This window comes from Oncorhynchus kisutch, linkage group LG13, assembly GCF_002021735.2.
Source record: "Oncorhynchus kisutch isolate 150728-3 linkage group LG13, Okis_V2, whole genome shotgun sequence".
Taxonomy (NCBI): Eukaryota; Metazoa; Chordata; class Actinopteri; order Salmoniformes; family Salmonidae; genus Oncorhynchus; species Oncorhynchus kisutch.
In genome coordinates, this window is record NC_034186.2 from 9,635,069 (window position 1) to 9,655,309 (window position 20,241).

General features: G+C 47.0%; 1 protein-coding gene across 1 annotated transcript in view; it reads right to left on the reverse strand.

Moving 5' to 3' along the window:
• Positions 1-1,697: 1,697 nt before the first annotated feature.
• crb1 (crumbs cell polarity complex component 1) overlaps positions 1,698-20,241 on the reverse strand; it is a 58,993-nt gene continuing 40,449 nt past the window's right edge. Inside the window, exon 13 of the mRNA XM_031785536.1 lies at positions 1,698-2,417. Within this exon, the coding sequence (XP_031641396.1) occupies positions 2,199-2,417 (219 nt within the window). The 3' untranslated portion in view covers positions 1,698-2,198. The remainder of the gene's footprint in view (positions 2,418-20,241) is intronic.

The window sequence follows — 20,241 nt, forward strand, 5'->3', positions numbered from 1 at the left end:
GGTGGACTCACTAAACAGAGAACATCCCTGGTCATCCCTACTGCCTCTGATCTGGTGGACTCACTAAACAGAGAACATCCCTGGTTATCCCTACTGCCTCTGATCTGGTGGACTCACTAAACAGAGAACATCCCTGGTCATCCCTACTGCCTCTGATCTGGTGGACTCACTAAACAGAGAACATCCCTGGTTATCCCTACTGCCTCTGATCTGGTGGACTCACTAAACAGAGAACATCCCTGGTTATCCCTACTGCCTCTGATCTGGTGGACTCACTAAACACACATGCATCCTTTGTAAATGATGTCTGAGTGTTGGAATGTGCCCCTGGCTATCCATAAATTTAAAAAACAAGAATGGTGCCATCTGGTTCGATTAATATAAGGAATTTGAAATTATTTATACTATTACTTTTGATACTTAAGTATATTTAAACATACAACTTTTAGACTTTTACTCAAGTAGTATTTTACTGGGTGACTTTCACCTGAGTCGTTTTCTATGAAGCCATCTTTACTTTTACTCAAGTATGGCAATTGGGCTCGTTTTGGACCACTGTGTTCAAATATGTTTAAGTAAAGCAGAATACTTCTATATCTAGTGGCAAGACTGGAAGCCTTCTCTGTCCATCTATTCATATCCTCATCTAGTGCAGAGCGGTCCTCTGGAGCTCCCATTTCACTACAACATTCAAGTGTTTTAAGGACCAAATGAAAGGTGCAGTATGTGTATTTGCGGCTGAGGCAAAAACAGTAGAAATCCCAAGTGTTCCTCGATAAGATCCAACCTGGACTCAGGGATAAACGTAACATAGTAAATCCCGAATACTCCAACTAGTACGATTATGTTACGTTTCGTATGGTATGTGTTAATTTATGGATGTCCATCATACATTTCGTACAATATGTTACGATTTTGAAAACATATGATATGTTACCAATTCCAATTAGTTGTGGCTAACGTTAGCTAAGTGGCTAATGCTAACGTTAGCGAGGTTAGTTAGGCTAGGGGATAAGATTAGGAGTTAGGTTAATGGGAAGCTAACATGCTTAAGTAGTTGCAAAGTAGCTCAAAAGTAGTAAGTAGTGGCTAAATTTCTAAATCTGCCCGCCATGATTCAAACACGAAACATTTGGGTTGCTAGACATTGGCGTTATACATCCACCCAGACCAACCACTGTACTTTCCTTTTTGTCTTATGTCTTATGTAACCATTCAAAACGTAACACATCATACTAATTTCAGTATTCTGGATTTACCTTTACTATGTTACATCTAGTCTATGAGACCAGGCTTTAAGATCTGGATTAAAATTTAAAATCTGCATTCTCTGTGAGAGCTTCCCATGTCTGGAATACACTGCCATCAGACACACATAACTGCACCACATATCACACTTTCACAAAATGCTTGAAGACATGGCTAAAGGTCAATCAGATTTGTGAACATGGTCCCTAGCTGTGTGTTGCCACTCCATGTTGTCTGTTGTCTGTAGCTTGTGAGGTGTGGAAACACTTTGTTGCTTTTATGAATTTTGTCTTGCTGCTTTTTGTTTTATGCTGCTCTGTCTGTATGCTACGTCTTGCTTGTCCTATGTTGCTCTGTCTGTATGCTATGTCTTGCTTGTTCTATGTTGCTATTGTCTATATTGTAATTGTTTTTAATAACCTGCCCAGGGACTGCGGTTGAAAATTAGCCGGTTGGCTAAAACCGGCCCTTTTACTGAAATGTTGATTAATGTGCACTGTCCCTGTAAAAATAAAAATAAACTCAAAAAATAAACTCAAAAGATCAGGTCAGGAAGGACCTCTGTATCTCAGTTGGTAGAGCATGGTGCTTGCAACACCAGGATAGTGGGTTCGGTTCCCGGTACCACACATACGTAAAACGTGGATAAAAGTGTCTGCTAAATGGCACATAGTATTATATTACCCCAGCAATGATATTGGGATAAAGTCTCCTCTATGAGTCTCTCCATTGTGTTGAGTAGTGGGTTTGGAACTGGGCCCAGGACAGTCAGTGTGGCTGGATCACTTGATAAAGGGCTCAAGGGCCAAGTGTTCGGTTTGAGATTCAGCCTGTGTTGGGTCAGTGGTGGGTTTGAAACTGGGCCCAGGCCAGTGAGTTGTGTCTCAATATGTTTCCATGGAACAGTGTTGGGACAGCAGTGAGTGGTGGGTTTGAAACTGGACCATGTTTTATATGAGTCTCTCCACGGGCGGCGGCTGGGCTATGTTCCACATCTCTACGCGGGATCCCTCCTTCTCCTGTCGGCTGGGGCTGTAGGTTCCATGGGTGGCCCTACGGTTCAGAGCCACCACCAGACCCACAGAGGTACTGACCAGGGCCAGTAGCAGCACCACTGACACCAGACTGACCGACAGCAATAGGTCAGTGGTCAGCCCTTCAGAGGTTAACTGGAGGGGGAGAAGGGGAGAGGAACAGGAGGAGGGCAGAAGGGGAGAATGGGGGAGGACAGGGGTGGAGTGGGAGGAAGAGGAGGAGGGGGAGGACATTAGTGGAGGTGGGAGGAAGAGGAGGAGGGGGATGGCATTAGTGGAGGTGGGAGGAAGAGGAGGAGGACATTAGTGGAGGTGGGAGGAAGAGGAGGAGGACAGGGGTGGAGGTGGGAGGAAGAGGAGGAGGACAGGGGTGGAGGTGGGAGGAAGAGGAGGAGGACAGGGGTGGACAGCAGTGGAGGTGGGAGGAAGAGGAGGAGGACAGTGGTGGAGGTGGGAGGAAGAGGGGGAGGACAGTGGTGGGAGGAAGAGGAAGACAAGGGTAGAGGTGGGAGGAAGAGGAGGACAGGGGTAGAGGTGGGAGGAAGATGAGGACAGGGGTAGAGGTGGGAGGAAGATGAGGACATGGTTAGAGGTGGGAGGAGGAAGGAGGAAAGGGTTAGAGGTGGGAGGAAGAGGAGGACAGGGGTAGAGGTGGGAGGAAGAGGAGGAGGAGGACAGGGGTAGAGGTGGGAGGAGGAGGACAGGGTTAGAGGTGGGCGGAAGAGGAGGAGGAGGACAGGGGTAGAGGTGGGAGGAAGAGGAGGAGGGGAGATGGGGGTGGAGGTGGGAGGAGGAGGACAGGGGTAGAGTTGGGAGGAAGAGGAGGAGGAGGACAGGGGTAGAGGTGGGAGGAGGAGGACAGGGGTAGAGGTGGGAGGAAGAGGAGGAGGAGGACAGGGGTAGAGGTGGGAGGAGGAGGACAGGGGTAGAGTTGGGAGGAAGAGGAGGAGGAGGACAGGGGTAGAGGTGGGAGGAGGAGGACAGGGGTAGAGGTGGGAGGAAGAGGAGGAGGAGGACAGGGGTAGAGGTGGGAGGAGGAGGACAGGGGTAGAGGTGGGAGGAAGAGGAGGAGGGGAGATGGGGGTGGGAGGAGGAGGACAGGGGTAGAGGTAGGAGGAAGAGGAGGGGAGACGGGGGTCAGTAAAAGTACACTACAAACTGCGAAGCAGGAAACACATGAACATCAATAAATAGGTGCTAAAGTACATAGGCAGCATCATTAACAAACTGGTCAGACCAGAGGGAAGAAAAACACAAACTCAGTCTAATCTCTCTCTTCATTTCACACACATGCAAACACACACAGTCTCTCTTCTGGATATGTTACACAAGGCACTCTGGTTCCAAGCGCTGTGCGTGCGTCATGGTGGATCTGTCCCCTAGCCAGGAGGCAGTAGAGTTGGGATCAGACGAGGATCAGGGATTGGACGAGGCTGGACAGGACCAGGCTGCACTGGAGACAGGAGTCTCTGAGGTGTGAACACCCCCCCCCCCCCCCCTCCCCCTCTATCAGGCGCCGCTCACGGCTAACACCAGCACCGGTAACAGGATTATCGTCATGCCAACACACCGCTGCCCTGTGGGAGCCACTTGGAGCCCCGTCTGAGGAGAATCACACAAACACAGGGTTGTGTCAACTCAGCTCAGACACCGAGAAACACGTACACCGTGCCAACACAATGCAAACACACATCACAGACAACTGTTGCCAGGGCTGCTCAAACAACAATGACTGATTAAGGAAGTAAAATCATCACTGTTTTTGACATAGTGATTCACAGCACATTGGATGTTGTATATCTGATGATTTTGACTAAGTGAAGTTCTGTATGTTCCATCTTACTAAGCCACTGCTGTCAGAATGACCTTACATGTGTCATATTAGAGCCAAGATGAGGTGCTGTTGGGAGATTTGAGCAGTTAAACCAAGTCAACTGTCACCTCACACAGGAAAAAGAGTGAGCAACATGCCCTTGTGTGATGTCACAGAAAAACACTCCTGAAAAGAGTCATCACCAGGAAACCCTGAAATAAAGCTACACAAATGCCTTTTTTAAAGGGTTATTGGTTGTTTGTCTGTCAGAAGAGAAGGGTTGAGTGTCAGAGTACCCAGAGAACTCCACTGCCAGACAGGTCTCTCTAACCAGTCTACACTCTTAGCAGTTTCTATAGCAAGGCCACACATGCTGTGTGTCCCTACGACAGCTACGCAGGGTACATCTCAGAACATAGGTGTCTGAGAGGGAGATGTATTCTGTGTGTGTGTGTGTGTGTGACTGTATCTCGATGAACGATCGTATCTGCCAGATAAGCTGCCCAATGAGCATTTCTGCATTTCTATGAAACAGTCCCAACCTGCTGAAACACCACCAGATCTATGAAACAGTCCCAACCTGCTGAAACACCACCAGATCTATGAAACAGTCCCAACCTGCTGAAACACCACCAGATCTATGAAACAGTCCCAACCTGCTGAAACACCACCAGATCTATGAAACAGTCCCAACCTGCTGAAACACCACCAGATCTATGAAACAGTCCCAACCTGCTGAAACACCACCAGATCTATGAAACAGTCCCAACCTGCTGAAACCACCAGATCTATGAAACAGTCCCAACCTGCTGAAACACCACCAGATCTATGAAACAGTCCCAACCTGCTGAAACACCACCAGATCTATGAAACAGTCCCAACCTGCTGAAACACCACCAGATCTATGAAACAGTCCCAACCTGCTGAAACACCACCAGATCTATGAAACAGTCCCAACCTGCTGAAACACCACCAGATTTATGAAACAGTCCCAACCTGCTGAAACACCACCAGATCTATGAAACAGTCCCAACCTGCTGAAACACCACCAGATCTATGAAACAGTCCCAACCTGCTGAAACACCACCAGATCTATGAAACAGTCCCAACCTGCTGAAACACCACCAGATCTATGAAACAGTCCCAACCTGCTGAAACACCACCAGATCTATGAAACAGTCCCAACCTGCTGAAACACCACCAGATCTATGAAACAGTCCCAACCTGCTGAAACACCACCAGATCTATGAAACAGTCCCAACCTGCTGAAACACCACCAGATCTATGAAACAGTCCCAACCTGCTGAAACACCACCAGATCTATGAAACAGTCCCAACCTGCTGAAACACCACCAGATTTATGAAACAGTCCCAACCTGCTGAAACACCACCAGATCTATGAAACAGTCCCAACCTGCTGAAACACCACCAGATCTATGAAACAGTCCCAACCTGCTGAAACACCACCAGATCTATGAAACAGTCCCAACCTGCTGAAACACCACCAGATCTATGAAACAGTCCCAACCTGCTGAAACACCACCAGATCTATGAAACAGTCCCAACCTGCTGAAACACCACCAGATCTATGAAACAGTCCCAACCTGCTGAAACACCACCAGATCTATGAAACAGTCCCAACCTGCTGAAACACCACCAGATCTATGAAACAGTCCCAACCTGCTGAAACACCACCAGATCTATGGGGAGTTGTAACTCCAGATGGAAACACAGACTGCTTTTAGCTGGTCAAGCATCTCTCTCTCCCTCTCTCTCTCTCTAATTCAATGGGCTTTGGGAAACATGTTTACATTGCCAAAGCACGTAAAATAAACAATAAACAATACAACAAAAACAAACAAATCAAATTAAACAAAACAAAGAAAACCTCCGATATTAACAGTAAACATTACACAAAAAAAGTTTCAAAAGAATAACAATGTTTAAAATGTTATATTATTAGTGGTTAAAAAATGTAGTATGACATTTAAAATGTTACATAATGCTATGTGTTGTGACAATAGTCAAATGTACGAATGACAAATAAATATAGGTTATATTGGTGTTTCTCACCTTTTCTTCTGGCAGCAAGTCACACATTTTGCTGCTGGTATTGCACACTTTAATATTTCGCATAACAGTTACGGAGGTTTGTCAAAATGTCATTTGTGTTCAAATTCGTTGCATGTTTGTGTAATCTGAGGGAAGTGTGTGTCTCTAATGTGGTCATACATTTGGCAGGAGGACAGGAAGTGCAGCTCAGTTTCCACCTCATTTTGTGGGCAGTGTGCACATAGCCTGTCTTCTCTTGAGAACGAGGTCTGTCCACGGTGGCCTCTTTCAATAGCAAGGCAATGCTCACTGAGTCTAGGCTTTTCTTAGTTTTGGGTCACTCACACTGGTCAGGTATTCTGCCATTGTGTACTTTCTGTTTAGGGAAAAGTAGCATTACAATTTGCTTTGTTTTTTGGTTGATTCTTTCCAATGTGTCAAGTAGTTCTCCTCTCCTAGTTTTCTCATCATTTGGTTGGGTCTAATTGTGTTGCTGTCCTGGAGCTCTGTGTTGTCTGTTTGTATTTGTGACCAGAGCCCCAGAACCACTTCTCTTTTCTGGAAATTGATAACCTGTGGGTATAGTCCTAATTCTGCTCTGCATGGATTATTTAGGGGTTTGCGTTGCACTCTGATTATATTTTTGGTGAATTCTGCATGCAGAGTCTCAGTTGGGTTTTGTCCCATTTTGTGAATTCTTGGTTGTTGAGGGACCCCAGACCTCACAACCATAAAGAGCAATTGGTTCTATAACTGATTCAAGTATTTTTTGCCAGATCCTAATTGGTATGTCAAATGTTATGTTCCTTTTGATGGCATAGAAGGCCCTTCTTGTCAAATGACAAACTGAAAAAAGGTTGGTCGACATTTTTGCAAATGTATAAAAAATGTGGTCTGTCGTATGGTATTTTGGTAAGAAGCCTATTTGACATTGTTTTCACTGAGGAAATGTTGGAGTCTGCTGTCGATGATATTGCAGAGGATTTTCCCGAAATGACTGTTGACACAGATTCCGCGGTAATTATTGGGGTGATTAAGACCTTGGTTCCAAATATTGTGGAATATGCCAGATCTCAGGAGAATGTTGAAGTTGTTGAATTTGGTGTGTGTGTGTGTGTGTCACCACTAGCGGTCTTTGAGTTGGTATCTTAGGATCTAATGGAAAAAGAAATGGATTAACCTCATTGTCTCTCTGGGTGGGCGAGGAGGCTTTGAAATAGTGGACTCCTCGGGCCCCAGAATTTCAATATGAACCCGAACTGGATCCGTTTTCCAAAACTTGTCCGAGCTGAGAGAAAATCGGATCAAAATTGGGTCTGGTCTGTATATGCTCTCTCTAATTCTCTCTTTCTTTCTCTCTCTCGGAGGACCTGAGCCCTAGGACCATGCCCCAGGACTACCTGACATGATGACTCCTTGCTGTCCCCAGTCCACCTGACCGTGCTGCTGCTCCAGTTTCAACTGTTCTGCCTTATTATTATTCGACCATGCTGGTCATTTATGAACATTTGAACATCTTGGCCATGTTCTGTTATAATCTCCACCCGGCACAGCCAGAAGAGGACTGGCCACCCCACATAGCTTACGTTTCTTCCTAGGTTTTGGCCTTTCTAGGGAGTTTTTCCTAGCCACCGTGCTTCTACACCTGCATTGCTTGCTGTTTGGGGTTTTAGGCTGGGTTTCTGTACAGCACTTTGAGATATCAGCTGATGTACGAAGGGCTTTATAAATAAATTTGATTTGATATACAACCCAAATGGAACCGAAAGCAAAATAATTCAATTTTATTGCTCGTTTAAGCCAGCGAAATTGTTTTGACTTGTCTAGCAGTGAACTTTTGTGTGCATTTTTGGTTGTATCTAAAATAAACGATTTGTGGTCTACAGCTACAGTATTTTCATAATGACATCTCTATAGGTAGATGGAGAATTTTATGAAGTTTTCAGAAATGTTTTCCTTATTTCTGTTGACCAAATATTTTAGAAGAAGGATCTTTTTATGTGATGACCATCACATGCCAGACTGAGAGCAGCGAGTATTAGTTCACTTTTGTCTGTAACATAATATTCTGTAGGCTTATTGTTGTACTGAGCAACATTACAATCTAGCCTATTTAACTGTTTTGATCAACATTGATTTAGACTGAAGTTAGGCTAAGCCTGTTAGACCAGCAAGCTTCAAATTCAAAACCCATTTAGAATAGGCTCCCATCAGCAAAATAAAATAGCAAAACAGCCTACTAAATAGGTGAAGTCTAAACAAATAAATTAGATAGCCTAAATAAACAAGTAAATTGAATAAATAAAACAATTCAATTGAATAGCTATGGTATTTTCCCCCTCCATATAATGTGGATAAATGAAGATTTGCCTGTTGGTTTTTCCTCTCTGTACTCTCTTTCCTTCAGCAAAGAGCGATTCAATGTTTCAGAAACTATTTTTTATGTGATGATCATCATGTGCCAGACTCAGAGCAGTGAATAGCAGGGAAAGGTCAGAGTTGTACAACTGAATGCCTTCAACTGAAACAGGTCATCCTCATTCAACCCAAAACCTCTGAATCAGAGAGGAGCAGGGTGCTGCCTTAAATCGACATCCACATTTCGGCGTCCGGGGAACAGTGGGCTAACTGCCTTGCTCAGGGGCAGAATGATAGATTTTTACCTTGTCAGCTCGGGGATTCTATACAGCAACCATTCAGTTACTATCCCAACACTCTAACCACTAGGCTACCTGGCGTTCACGTTTGGCTGTACCCTAACATTCTGTAGACTTTATAGACTAGGGGCTATCACTCTTTTCCGCTGTGTCCTCCTTCTCTTCCACAACAAGTAGCCGATCTTACCGATGTGCAGTGGCTTATTTTCATCAAGAGAATATAGCATTTTGTCACACCATGATATTGACACATTTGGTTTGATGAAAGGGGACCCATGACAGTCATTTAAGAGAATACAATCTAAATGTGTAAAATTTGCGTCTGCTGTTTAGGAACTAAACTCTTCAAATATCATTTTGGATCCGGTCGGTATTTCACATTTTTTTCTACACAGATCCGTGGTCACCGAGCGGGATCCGACCGGGGATCCGTGGCCACCGAGCGGGATCCGACCGGGGATCGATGGCCACCGAGCGGGATCCGACCGGGGATCCGTGGTCACCGAGCGGGATCCGACCCGTGGTCACCGAGCGGGATCCGACCGGGGATCCGTGGTCGCCGAGCGGGGATCCGTGGTCACCGAGCGGGATCCGACCGGGGATTCGTGGTCACTGAGCGGGATCCGACCGGGGATCCGTGGCCACCAAGCGGGATCCGACCGGGGATCCGTGGCCACCGAGCGGGGATCCGTGGTCACCGAGCGGGATCCGACCGGGGATCCGTGGTCACCGAGCGGGATCCGACAAAGGGATCCGTGGCCACCGAGCGGGATCCGACCGGGGATCCGTGGTCACCGAGCGGGATCTGACCCGTGGTCACCGAGCGGGATCCGACCGGGGATCCGTGGTCGCCGAGCGGGGATCCGTGGTCACCGAGCGGGATCCGACCGGGGATCCGTGGCCACCGAGCGGGATCCGACCGGGGATCCGTGGCCACCGAGCGGGGATCCGTGGTCACCGAGCGGGATCCGACCGGGGATCCGTGGTCACCGAGCGGGATCCGACAAAGGGATCCGTGGCCACCGAGCGGGATCCGACCGGGGATCCGTGGCCGCCGAGCGGGATCCGACCGGGGATACGTGGTCACCGAGTGGGATCCGACCGGGGATCCGTGGTCGCCGAGCGGGATCCGACCGGGGATCCGTGGTCGCCGAGCGGGATCCGACCGGGGATCCGTGGTCGCCGAGCGGGATCCGACCGGGGATCCGTGGTCACCGAGCGGGATCCGACCGGGGATCCGTGGCCACCGAGCGGGATCCGACCGGGGATCCGTGGTCACCGAGCGGGATCCGACCCGTGGTCACCGAGCGGGATCCGACCGGGGATCCGTGGTCGCCGAGCGGGGATCCGTGGTCACCGAGCGGGATCCGACCGGGGATCCGTGGCCACCGAGCGGGATCCGACCGGGGATCCGTGGCCACCGAGCGGGGATCCGTGGTCACCGAGCGGGATCCGACCGGGGATCCGTGGTCACCGAGCGGGATCCGACAAAGGGATCCGTGGCCACCGAGCGGGATCCGACCGGGGATCCGTGGTCACCGAGTGGGATCCGACCGGGGATCCGTGGTCGCCGAGCGGGATCCGACCGGGGATCCGTGGTCGCCGAGCGGGATCCGACCGGGGATCCGTGGTCGCCGAGCGGGATCCGACCGGGGATCCGTGGTCACCGAGCGGGATCCGACCGGGGATCCGTGGCCACCGAGCGGGATCCGACCGGGGATCCGTGGCCACAGAGCGGGATCTGACCGGGGATCCGTGGTCACCGAGCGGGATCCGACCGGGGATCCGTGGCCACCGAGCGGGATCCGACCGGGGATCCGTGGTCACCGAGCGGGGATCCGACCGGGGATCCGTGGCCACCGAGCGGGATCCGACCGGGGATCCGTGGCCACCGAGCGGGATCCGACCGGGGATCCGTGGTCACCGAGCGGGATCCGACCGGGGATCCGTGGTCACCGAGCGGGATCCGACCGGGGATCCGTGGTCACCGAGCGGGATCCGACCGGGGATCCGTGGCCACCGAGCGGGATCCGACCGGGGATCCGTGGCCACCGAGCGGGATCCGACCGGGGATCCGTGGGTTAACTACATAATGTGGGATCCGGATCTCGTGCAATAGGATTCGGAAAGATCCGTGAAGACCTCTACTTTGAAATAGGCTTCACAGAACAGTTAGTAACACATTCAAATACTTTCCACTTTTAAAAGTTCCCAATCAGAATTCAACAATGGATGTTAATCAGATCGGGTGACAGGACAGAATATGATACAAGGGGAAGAAACAGGCTAACACACTAGTCTCTCTCATCTTCATCAGACCTTCACCCTCTACAACACCCTCTATTCTCTCTCTCTCATCTTCATCAGACCTTCACCCTCTACAACACCCTCTATTCTCTCTCTCTCATCTTCATCAGACCTTCACCCTCTACAACACCCTCTATTCTCTCTCTCTCATCTTCATCAGACCTTCACCCTCTACAACACCCTCTATTCTCTCTCTCTCTTCTTCATCAGACCTTCACCCTCTACAACACCCTCTATTCTCTCTCTCTCTTCTTCATCAGACCTTCACCCTCTACAACACCCTCTATTCTCTCTCTCTTCTTTCTCTCATCTTCATCAGACCTTCACCCTCTATAACACCCTCTATTCTCTCTCTCTCATTCTCCCTCTCATGCTCTCTCTCTCTTTCTCATTCTCTCTGAAGAGAGACACATCAGTAAAGCCACTGAGAGAAGATTCACTATTTCTCTCAACTTTATCTTTCCTCTCCTCTTCCTTGAGTCTCAGCTACTTCACACACACACACACACACACACACACACACACACACACACACACACACACACACACACACACACACACACACACACACACACACACACACACACACACACACACACACACTTGCAGGCATGTTGACGTGCACATTCATACACACACGGAATGGAAAGGTTTGCGTGTGTACAGTATGTGTGAGGTTATCAAGAGGTCACTTCTCTCTGTGTATCCTGTTAAGAGAGATTAGGTAACTATGTTTGGATACCACACAGCTCACCGGATGACTGGTAAACCCACCCAGCACTGACCAGTGACATAACTACTTGATGTTGGATAAATGAAGACAGGAAGTGAAAGGAGGACAAACAACAGATTGAGGGTGAAAAGACAGGAAATGTTTATTTGAAAACAGACAGAGAGATGGACATAGAGACATACTTGTTTAAAGAAGACACGAAAGAACAGACAGAGAGATGGACAAAGACAGACAGACGGACAGGCAGAGACAGGCAGAGACAGCCAGACAGATGCGATGGATGACAGACAGACATAGAGACAGACAGAGACATACTGAGACATAAAGACAGACAGAGACATGCACATAGAGACAGACAGAGAGCTGGACATAGAGATAAACATGCAGAGACATGCACATAGAGACAAACATGCAGAGACATGCACATAGAGACAAACAGGCAGAGACATGCACATAGAGACAAACAGGCAGAGACATGCACATAGAGACAGACAGACAGAGAGCTGGACATAGAGACAAACATGCAGAGACATGCACATAGAGACAAACATGCAGAGACATGCACATAGAGACAGACGGACAAAGAGACAAACATATTTTTTAGGTCTAGACAACAACAGGGAATGTGTGACAGAGTTTCAAATGAATAAACGTTAGGTGTGATTCATTGCCTTCAAGGGCCTAGGGCCATCTCTCTAGCTACACCTCATACAGTATCAGGACAGTACCATCATCCTCACGGAATACAAAGTATAAATGAACACAAGGCTGACCAGATATTGTAAGTGAGATTAATCTCAGAAAACACCCTATACTTTTCCAAAAGTGCAAAAGTTTTTCAATAAGAAATAACATTCCGTTTGGGAAATTGTGCTTATACACTGACTAGCCTGTGCAACTGCAAAACCAGTGTCTTATTTTCCATTTGTTTCATTTGGAAAATTCCCTTTATTACAGGTTCTGTCTAGCCCAGTCTAATGTACATTATAAACCAGGTGGTTTGAGCCCTGAATGCTGATAGGCTGAAAGCCATAGAATATCAGACTGTTTTCCATGGGTATGACAAAAAACAAACATATTTTTACAGTTCTAATTACGTAGGTAACCAGTTTATAACAGCAAGGTGTTTGTGGAATATGGTGAATATAGCACGGCTAAGGGCTAAGGGCTGTAATCCAGGCACTCTGCGTTGTGTCGTGCGTAAAGAACAGCCCTTATCCGTGGTATATTGGCCATATACCACACCTCCTCGGGCCTTATTGCTTAAATATAATGCTACCTGAGATGTGTTAGCATATCGCCATCGCCAAAAGGATATTCATATTGCCATATCCAACAAAGAGCATATTCAAAAATCCCACAACTTTATTAAAAAATATGCTGCCTATAGAAAACGTGTTGTTTTTAAGGCACAATAACAGCTCTGTGCTCTTTTCAGAAAAATAAGATAAATCCATTTAAATGTAGCTCACCTCAACAATATATAACAGAATTAAACCAATAACTAAGTTGTACTTTCACACATACACTACCGTTCAAAAGTTTGGGGTCACTTATAAATGTCCTTGTTTTTGAAAAAAAAGCAAATTTTTTAATCCATTAAAATAACATCAAATTGATCCAAAATACAGTGTAGACATTGTTAATGTTGTAAATGACTATTGTAGCTGGAAACGGCTGATTTGTTATGGAATATCTACATTGTTCGAAATGGCGCCAGAAGAAATAACAGCAGTTTGAAATGGAGGCAGTTTTACGGGCGCCCAACCAATTGTGCTATTATGTGTTTTTCCAAGTTATTTGTCACTTATTACGTACATGATGTTTCTGCAACCATATCTTACAGCAGAAAAGAGCTCTGGATATCAGGACAGAGATCACTCACCTCGGATTAGACAAAGAGCTTCTAGATATCAGGACAGAGATCACTCACCTCGGATTAGACAAAGAGCTTCTGGATATCAGGACAGAGATCACTCACCTCGGACTAGACAAAGAGCTTCTGGATATCAGGACAGAGATCACTCACCTCGGACTAGACAAAGAGCTCTGGATATCAGGACAGAGATCACTCACCTCGGATTAGACAAAGAGCTTCTAGATATCAGGACAGAGATCACTCACCTCGGACTAGACAAAGAGCTCTGGATATCAGGACAGAGATCACTCACCTCGGACTAGACAAAGAGCTTCTGGATATCAGGACAGAGATCACTCACCTCGGACTAGACAAAGAGCTTCTGGATATCAGGACAGAGATCACTCACCTCGGACTAGACAAAGAGCTTCTAGATATCAGGACAGAGATCACTCACCTCGGATTAGACAAAGAGCTTCTGGATATCAGGACAGAGATCACTCACCTCGGACTAGACAAAGAGCTTCTGGATATCAGGACAGAGATCACTCACCTCGGACTAGACAAAGAGCTTCTGGATATCAGGACAGAGATCACTCACCTCGGACTAGACAAAGAGCTTCTAGATATCAGGACAGAGATCACTCACCTCGGACTAGACAAAGAGCTTCTGGATATCAGGACAGAGATCACTCACCTCGGATTAGACAAAGAGCTTCTGGATATCAGGACAGAGATCACTCACTTCGGATTAGACTAAGAGCTTCTGGATATCAGGACAGAGATCACTCACCTCGGATTAGACAAAGAGCTTCTAGATATCAGGACAGAGATCACTCACCTCGGATTAGACAAAGAGCGTCTAGATATCAGGACAGAGATCACTCACCTCGGATTAGACAAAGAGCTTCTGGATATCAGGACAGAGATCACTCACCTCGGACTAGACAAAGAGCTTCTGGATATCAGGACAGAGATCACTCACCTCGGACTAGACAAAGAGCTTCTGGATATCAGGACAGAGATCACTCACCTCGGACTAGACAAAGAGCTTCTAGATATCAGGACAGAGATCACTCACCTCGGATTAGACAAAGAGCTTCTGGATATCAGGACAGAGATCACTCACCTCGGACTAGACAAAGAGCTTCTGGATATCAGGACAGAGATCACTCACCTCGGACTAGACAAAGAGCTTCTGGATATCAGGACAGAGATCACTCACCTCGGACTAGACAAAGAGCTTCTGGATATCAGGACAGAGATCACTCACCTCGGACTAGACAAAGAGCTTCTGGATATCAGGACAGAGATCACTCACCTCGGACTAGACAAAGAGCTTCTAGATATCAGGACAGAGATCACTCACCTCGGACTAGACAAAGAGCTTCTGGATATCAGGACAGAGATCACTCACCTCGGACTAGACAAAGAGCTTCTAGATATCAGGACAGAGATCACTCACCTCGGACTAGACAAAGAGCTTCTAGATATCAGGACAGAGATCACTCACCTCGGACTAGACAAAGAGCTTCAAGATATCAGGACAGAGATCACTCACCTCGGACTAGACAAAGAGCTTCTAGATATCAGGACAGAGATCACTCACCTCGGATTAGACAAAGAGCTTCTGGATATCAGGACAGAGATCACTCACCTCGGACTAGACAAAGAGCTTCTGGATATCAGGACAGAGATCACTCACCTCGGACTAGACAAAGAGCTTCTAGATATCAGGACAGAGATCACTCACCTCGGACTAGACAAAGAGCTTCTAGATATCAGGACAGAGATCACTCACCTCGGACTAGACAAAGAGCTTCTGGATATCAGGACAGAGATCACTCACCTCGGACTAGACAAAGAGCTTCTAGATATCAGGACAGAGATCACTCACCTCGGACTAGACAAAGAGCTTCTGGATATCAGGACAGAGATCACTCACCTCGGACTAGACAAAGAGCTTCTGGATATCAGGACAGAGATCACTCACCTCGGACTAGACAAAGAGCTTCTAGATATCAGGACAGAGATCACTCACCTCGGACTAGACAAAGAGCTTCTGGATATCAGGACAGAGATCACTCACCTCGGATTAGACAAAGAGCTTCTGGATATCAGGACAGAGATCACTCACTTCGGATTAGACTAAGAGCTTCTGGATATCAGGACAGAGATCACTCACCTCGGATTAGACAAAGAGCTTCTAGATATCAGGACAGAGATCACTCACCTCGGATTAGACAAAGAGCTTCTGGATATCAGGACAGAGATCACTCACCTCGGATTAGACAAAGAGCTTCTGGATATCAGGACAGAGATCACTCACCTCGGATTAGACAAAGAGCTTCTGGATATCAGGACAGAGATCACTCACCTCCGATTAGACAAAGAGCTTCTAGATATCAGGACAGAGATCACTCACCTCAGATTAGACAAAGAGCTTCTGGATATCAGGACAGTGATCACTCACCTCAGATTAAACAAAGAGTTTTTCTGCAACAAGCAGGACGCACAGGACATTCTCCAAACACCCGACAAGGCCAACATCCCAGTTATTGGCAAGAGGAAGAGACGCAGGTACAGAGGACACGATTCTGTGAAACATAAGATGTTACAGTTTTTGATGTCCCGTTAGTAGGATATTCGTGATCGTACCTCGTCTAATTTATTGTCCAATGATTGCACGTTGCCTCGTAAGGATCCGCTGAAGACGAGTGGGACAATAAATTTGACGAGTTACGATCACGAATATCCTACTAACGGGACATCAAAAACTGTAACATCTTATGTTTCACAGAATCGTGGCTGAAAGATGACATGGATATTCAGCGAGCGGGATATACGCTGGGGGGGGGGGGGGGGGTCTGTGCATATTTGTAAACAACAGCTGGTGCAGGAAATCTAAGGAAGTCTCTAGATTTTGCTCACCTATCTTATGATAAACTGCAGACCACACTATTTGCCAAGAGAGTTTTCATCTATACTTTCGTGGCTGTTTGTTAACTTCTTGGATATAGGGGGCGCTCTTTTAATTTATGGATAAAAAAACGTGCCCGTTTTAAGCACAATATTTTGTCACGAAAAGATGCTCGACTATGCATATAATTGACAGCTTTGGAAAGAAAACACTCTGACGTTTCCAAAACTGCAAAGATATTATCTGTGAGTGCCACAGAACTCATGCTACAGGCGAAACCAAGATGAAACTTCAAACAGGAAATGAGCAGAATTTTTGAGGCTCTGTTTTCCATTGTCTCCTTATATGGCTGTGAGTGCGCCAGGAATGAGCCTGCCCTTTCTGTCGTTTCCCCAAGTTGTCTGCAGCATTGTGACGTATTTGGAGGCATATCATTGGAAGATTGGCCATAAGAGACTACATTTACCAGGGTTCCGCCCGGTGTCCTTTGTCTAAATTGGTGCGTAATCTTCAACTGGAGGCATTTTCCCATGAGATTCAGAGGAGAACGCACACTTCCATGAACGATATATCATCGAAGAGATATGTGAAAAACACCTTGAGGATTGATTCTAAACAACGTTTACCATGTTTCAGTCGATATTATGGAGTTAATTTGGAAAAAAGTTCAGCGTTTTGATGACTGAATTTTTGTTTTTTTTTGTAGCCAAACGTGACGCACCAAACGGAGCGATTTCTCCTAAACAAATAATCTTTCAGGAAAAACTGAACATTTGCTATCTAACTGAGAGTCTCCTCATTGAGACTAACGCTAAATGCTACGCTAGCTATCAATAATCTTACACAAATGCTTGTTTTGCTATGGTTGAAAAGCATATTTTGAAAATCTGAGATGACAGTGTTGTTAACAAAAGGCTAAGCTTGAGAGCTAGCATATTTATTTCATTTCATTTGCGATTTTCATGAATAGTTAACATTGCGTTATGGTAATGAGCTTGAGGCTGTATTCACGATCCCGGATCCGGGATGGCTAGAATCAAGAGGTTTAACCACCACAGACGGATGCTGGCACTAAGATCACACTCAGTCAGCTGTATAAGGAAATAAGCAAACAGGAAACCACTCACCCAGAGGCGTTTAATGCAGGGAAATGTAAAACTTCTATCAACATGTTAAATGTGCAACCAGAGGGAAAGAAATTCTAGATCACCTGTACTCCACACATAGAGACGCGTACAAAGCTCTCCCTCGCCATCCATTTGGTAAATTTGACCACAATTCTATCCTCCTGATTCCTGCTTACAAGAAAAATGTATGCAGGAAACACCAGTGACTCGGTCTATAAAAAAGAGGTCAGATGAAGCAGATGCTAAACTACAGGACTGTTTTGCTAGCACAGACTGGAACATGTTCCGGGATTCTTCCGATGGCATTGAGAAGTACACCACATCAGTCACTGACTTTATCAATCAGTGCATCGAGGACGTCATCCCCACAGTTACTGTACGTGCATACCCCAACCAGAAGCCATGGATTACAGGCAACATTCACACTGAGCTAAAGGGTAGAGCTGCCGGGACTCTAACCCGGAAGCTTATAAGAAATCCTGCTATGCCCTCCGGCGAACCATCAAACAGGCATCAAAGAGTCAATACAGGGCTAAGATTGAATCGTACTACACCGGCTGCGATGCTCATCTTATGTGACAGGGCTTGCAAACTATTACAGACTACAAAGGGAAACACAGCCGCGAGCTGCCCAGTGGCACGAGCCTAATAGACGAGCTAAATCACTTCTATGCTCGCTTTGAGGCAAGCAACACGGAGGCATGCATGAGAGCATCAGCCGTTCCGGACAACTGTGTGATCATGCTCTCTGTAGGTCAACATTCACAAGGCCAGACGGATTACCAGGACATGTGCTCCGGGCATGTGCTGACCAACTGACAGGTGTTTCACTGACATTTTCAACATGTCCCTGATTGAGTCTGTAATACCAACATGTTTCAAGCAGACCATCATAGTCCCTGTGCCCAGGAACACTAAGGCAACCTGCCTAAATCACTACAGACCCATAGCACTCACGTCCATAGCCATGAAGTGCTTTGAAAGGTTGGTCAGGCTCACATCAACACCATTATCCTAGAAACCTTAGACCCACTCCAATTTGCATACCGCCCAAACAGATCCACAGATGAAGGCATCTCTATTGCACTACACACTGCCCTTTCCCGCCTGGACAAAAGGAACACCTGCATAATCACTATGCTAAGGATCCTGGGACTAAACACCTCCCTCTGCAACTGGATCCTGGACTTCCTGATGGGCCGTCCCTCCAGGTGGTGAGGGTAGGTAGCAACACATATGCCACACTGATCCTCAACACGGAGGCCCCTCAGTGGTGTGATCAGTCCCCTCCTGTACTCCCTGTTCACCCACGACTGCGTGGCCAGGCACGACTCCAACACCATCATTAAGTTTGCAGACGTCACAACGGCCAGATTCAACCCCTTAACACGCCTGATCACCAAAAACGACAACACAGCCTTTAGGGAGGAGGTCAGAGACCTGGCCGGGTGGTGCCAGAATAACAACCTATCCCTCAACGTAACCAAGACTAAGGAGATGACTGTGGACTACAGGAAAAGGAGCACCGAGCACGCCCCCATTCTCACCGACGAGGCTGTAGTGGAGCAGGTTGAGAGTTTCAAGTTCCTTGGTGTCCACATCACCAACAAACTAGAATGATCCAAACACACCAAGACAGTCATGAAGAGGGCACGACAAAGCCTATTCCCTCTCAGGAAACTAAAAGGATTTGGCATGGGTCCTCAGATCCTCAAACGGTTCTACAGCTGCAACATCTGGTTGCATCACTGCCTGTTACGGCAACTGCTCGGCCTCCAACCGCAAGGCACTACAGAGGGTAGTGCGTACGGCCCAGTACATCACTGGGGCTAAGCTGCCTGCCATCCAGGACCTCTACACCAGGCAGTGTCAGAGGAAGGCCCTAAAAATTGTCAAAGACCCCAGCCACCCCAGTCATAGACTGTTCTCTCTACTACCGCATGGCAACCGGTACCGGAGGGCCAAGTCTAGGACCAAAAGGCTTCTCAACAGTTTTCACCCCCAAGCCATAAGACTCCGGAATGCTGGCCTTCTAGGCAGAGTTGCAAAGAAAAAGCCATATCTCAGACTGGCCAATAAAAAGAAAAGATTAAGATGGGCAAAAGAACACAGACACTGGACAGAAGAAGATTCTGGACAGAGTGTTATGGACAGACTAATCTAAGTTTGAGGTGTTCGGATCACAAAGAAGAATATTCGTGAGACACAGAAAAACTTGAAAGATGCTGGAGGAGCGTTTGACGCCATCTGTCAAGCATGGTGGAGGAAATGTGATGGTCTGAGGGGGCTTTGGTGATGATTAAGATGGGCAAAAGAACACAGACACTGGACAGAGGAACTCTGCCTCGAAGGCCAGCATCCCGGAGTCGCCTCTTCACTGTTGACGTTGAGACTGGTGTTTTGCGGGTACTATTTAATGAAGCTGCCAGTTGAGGACTTGTGAGGTGTCTTTTTCTCAAACTAGACACTCTAATGTACTTGTCTTCTTGCTC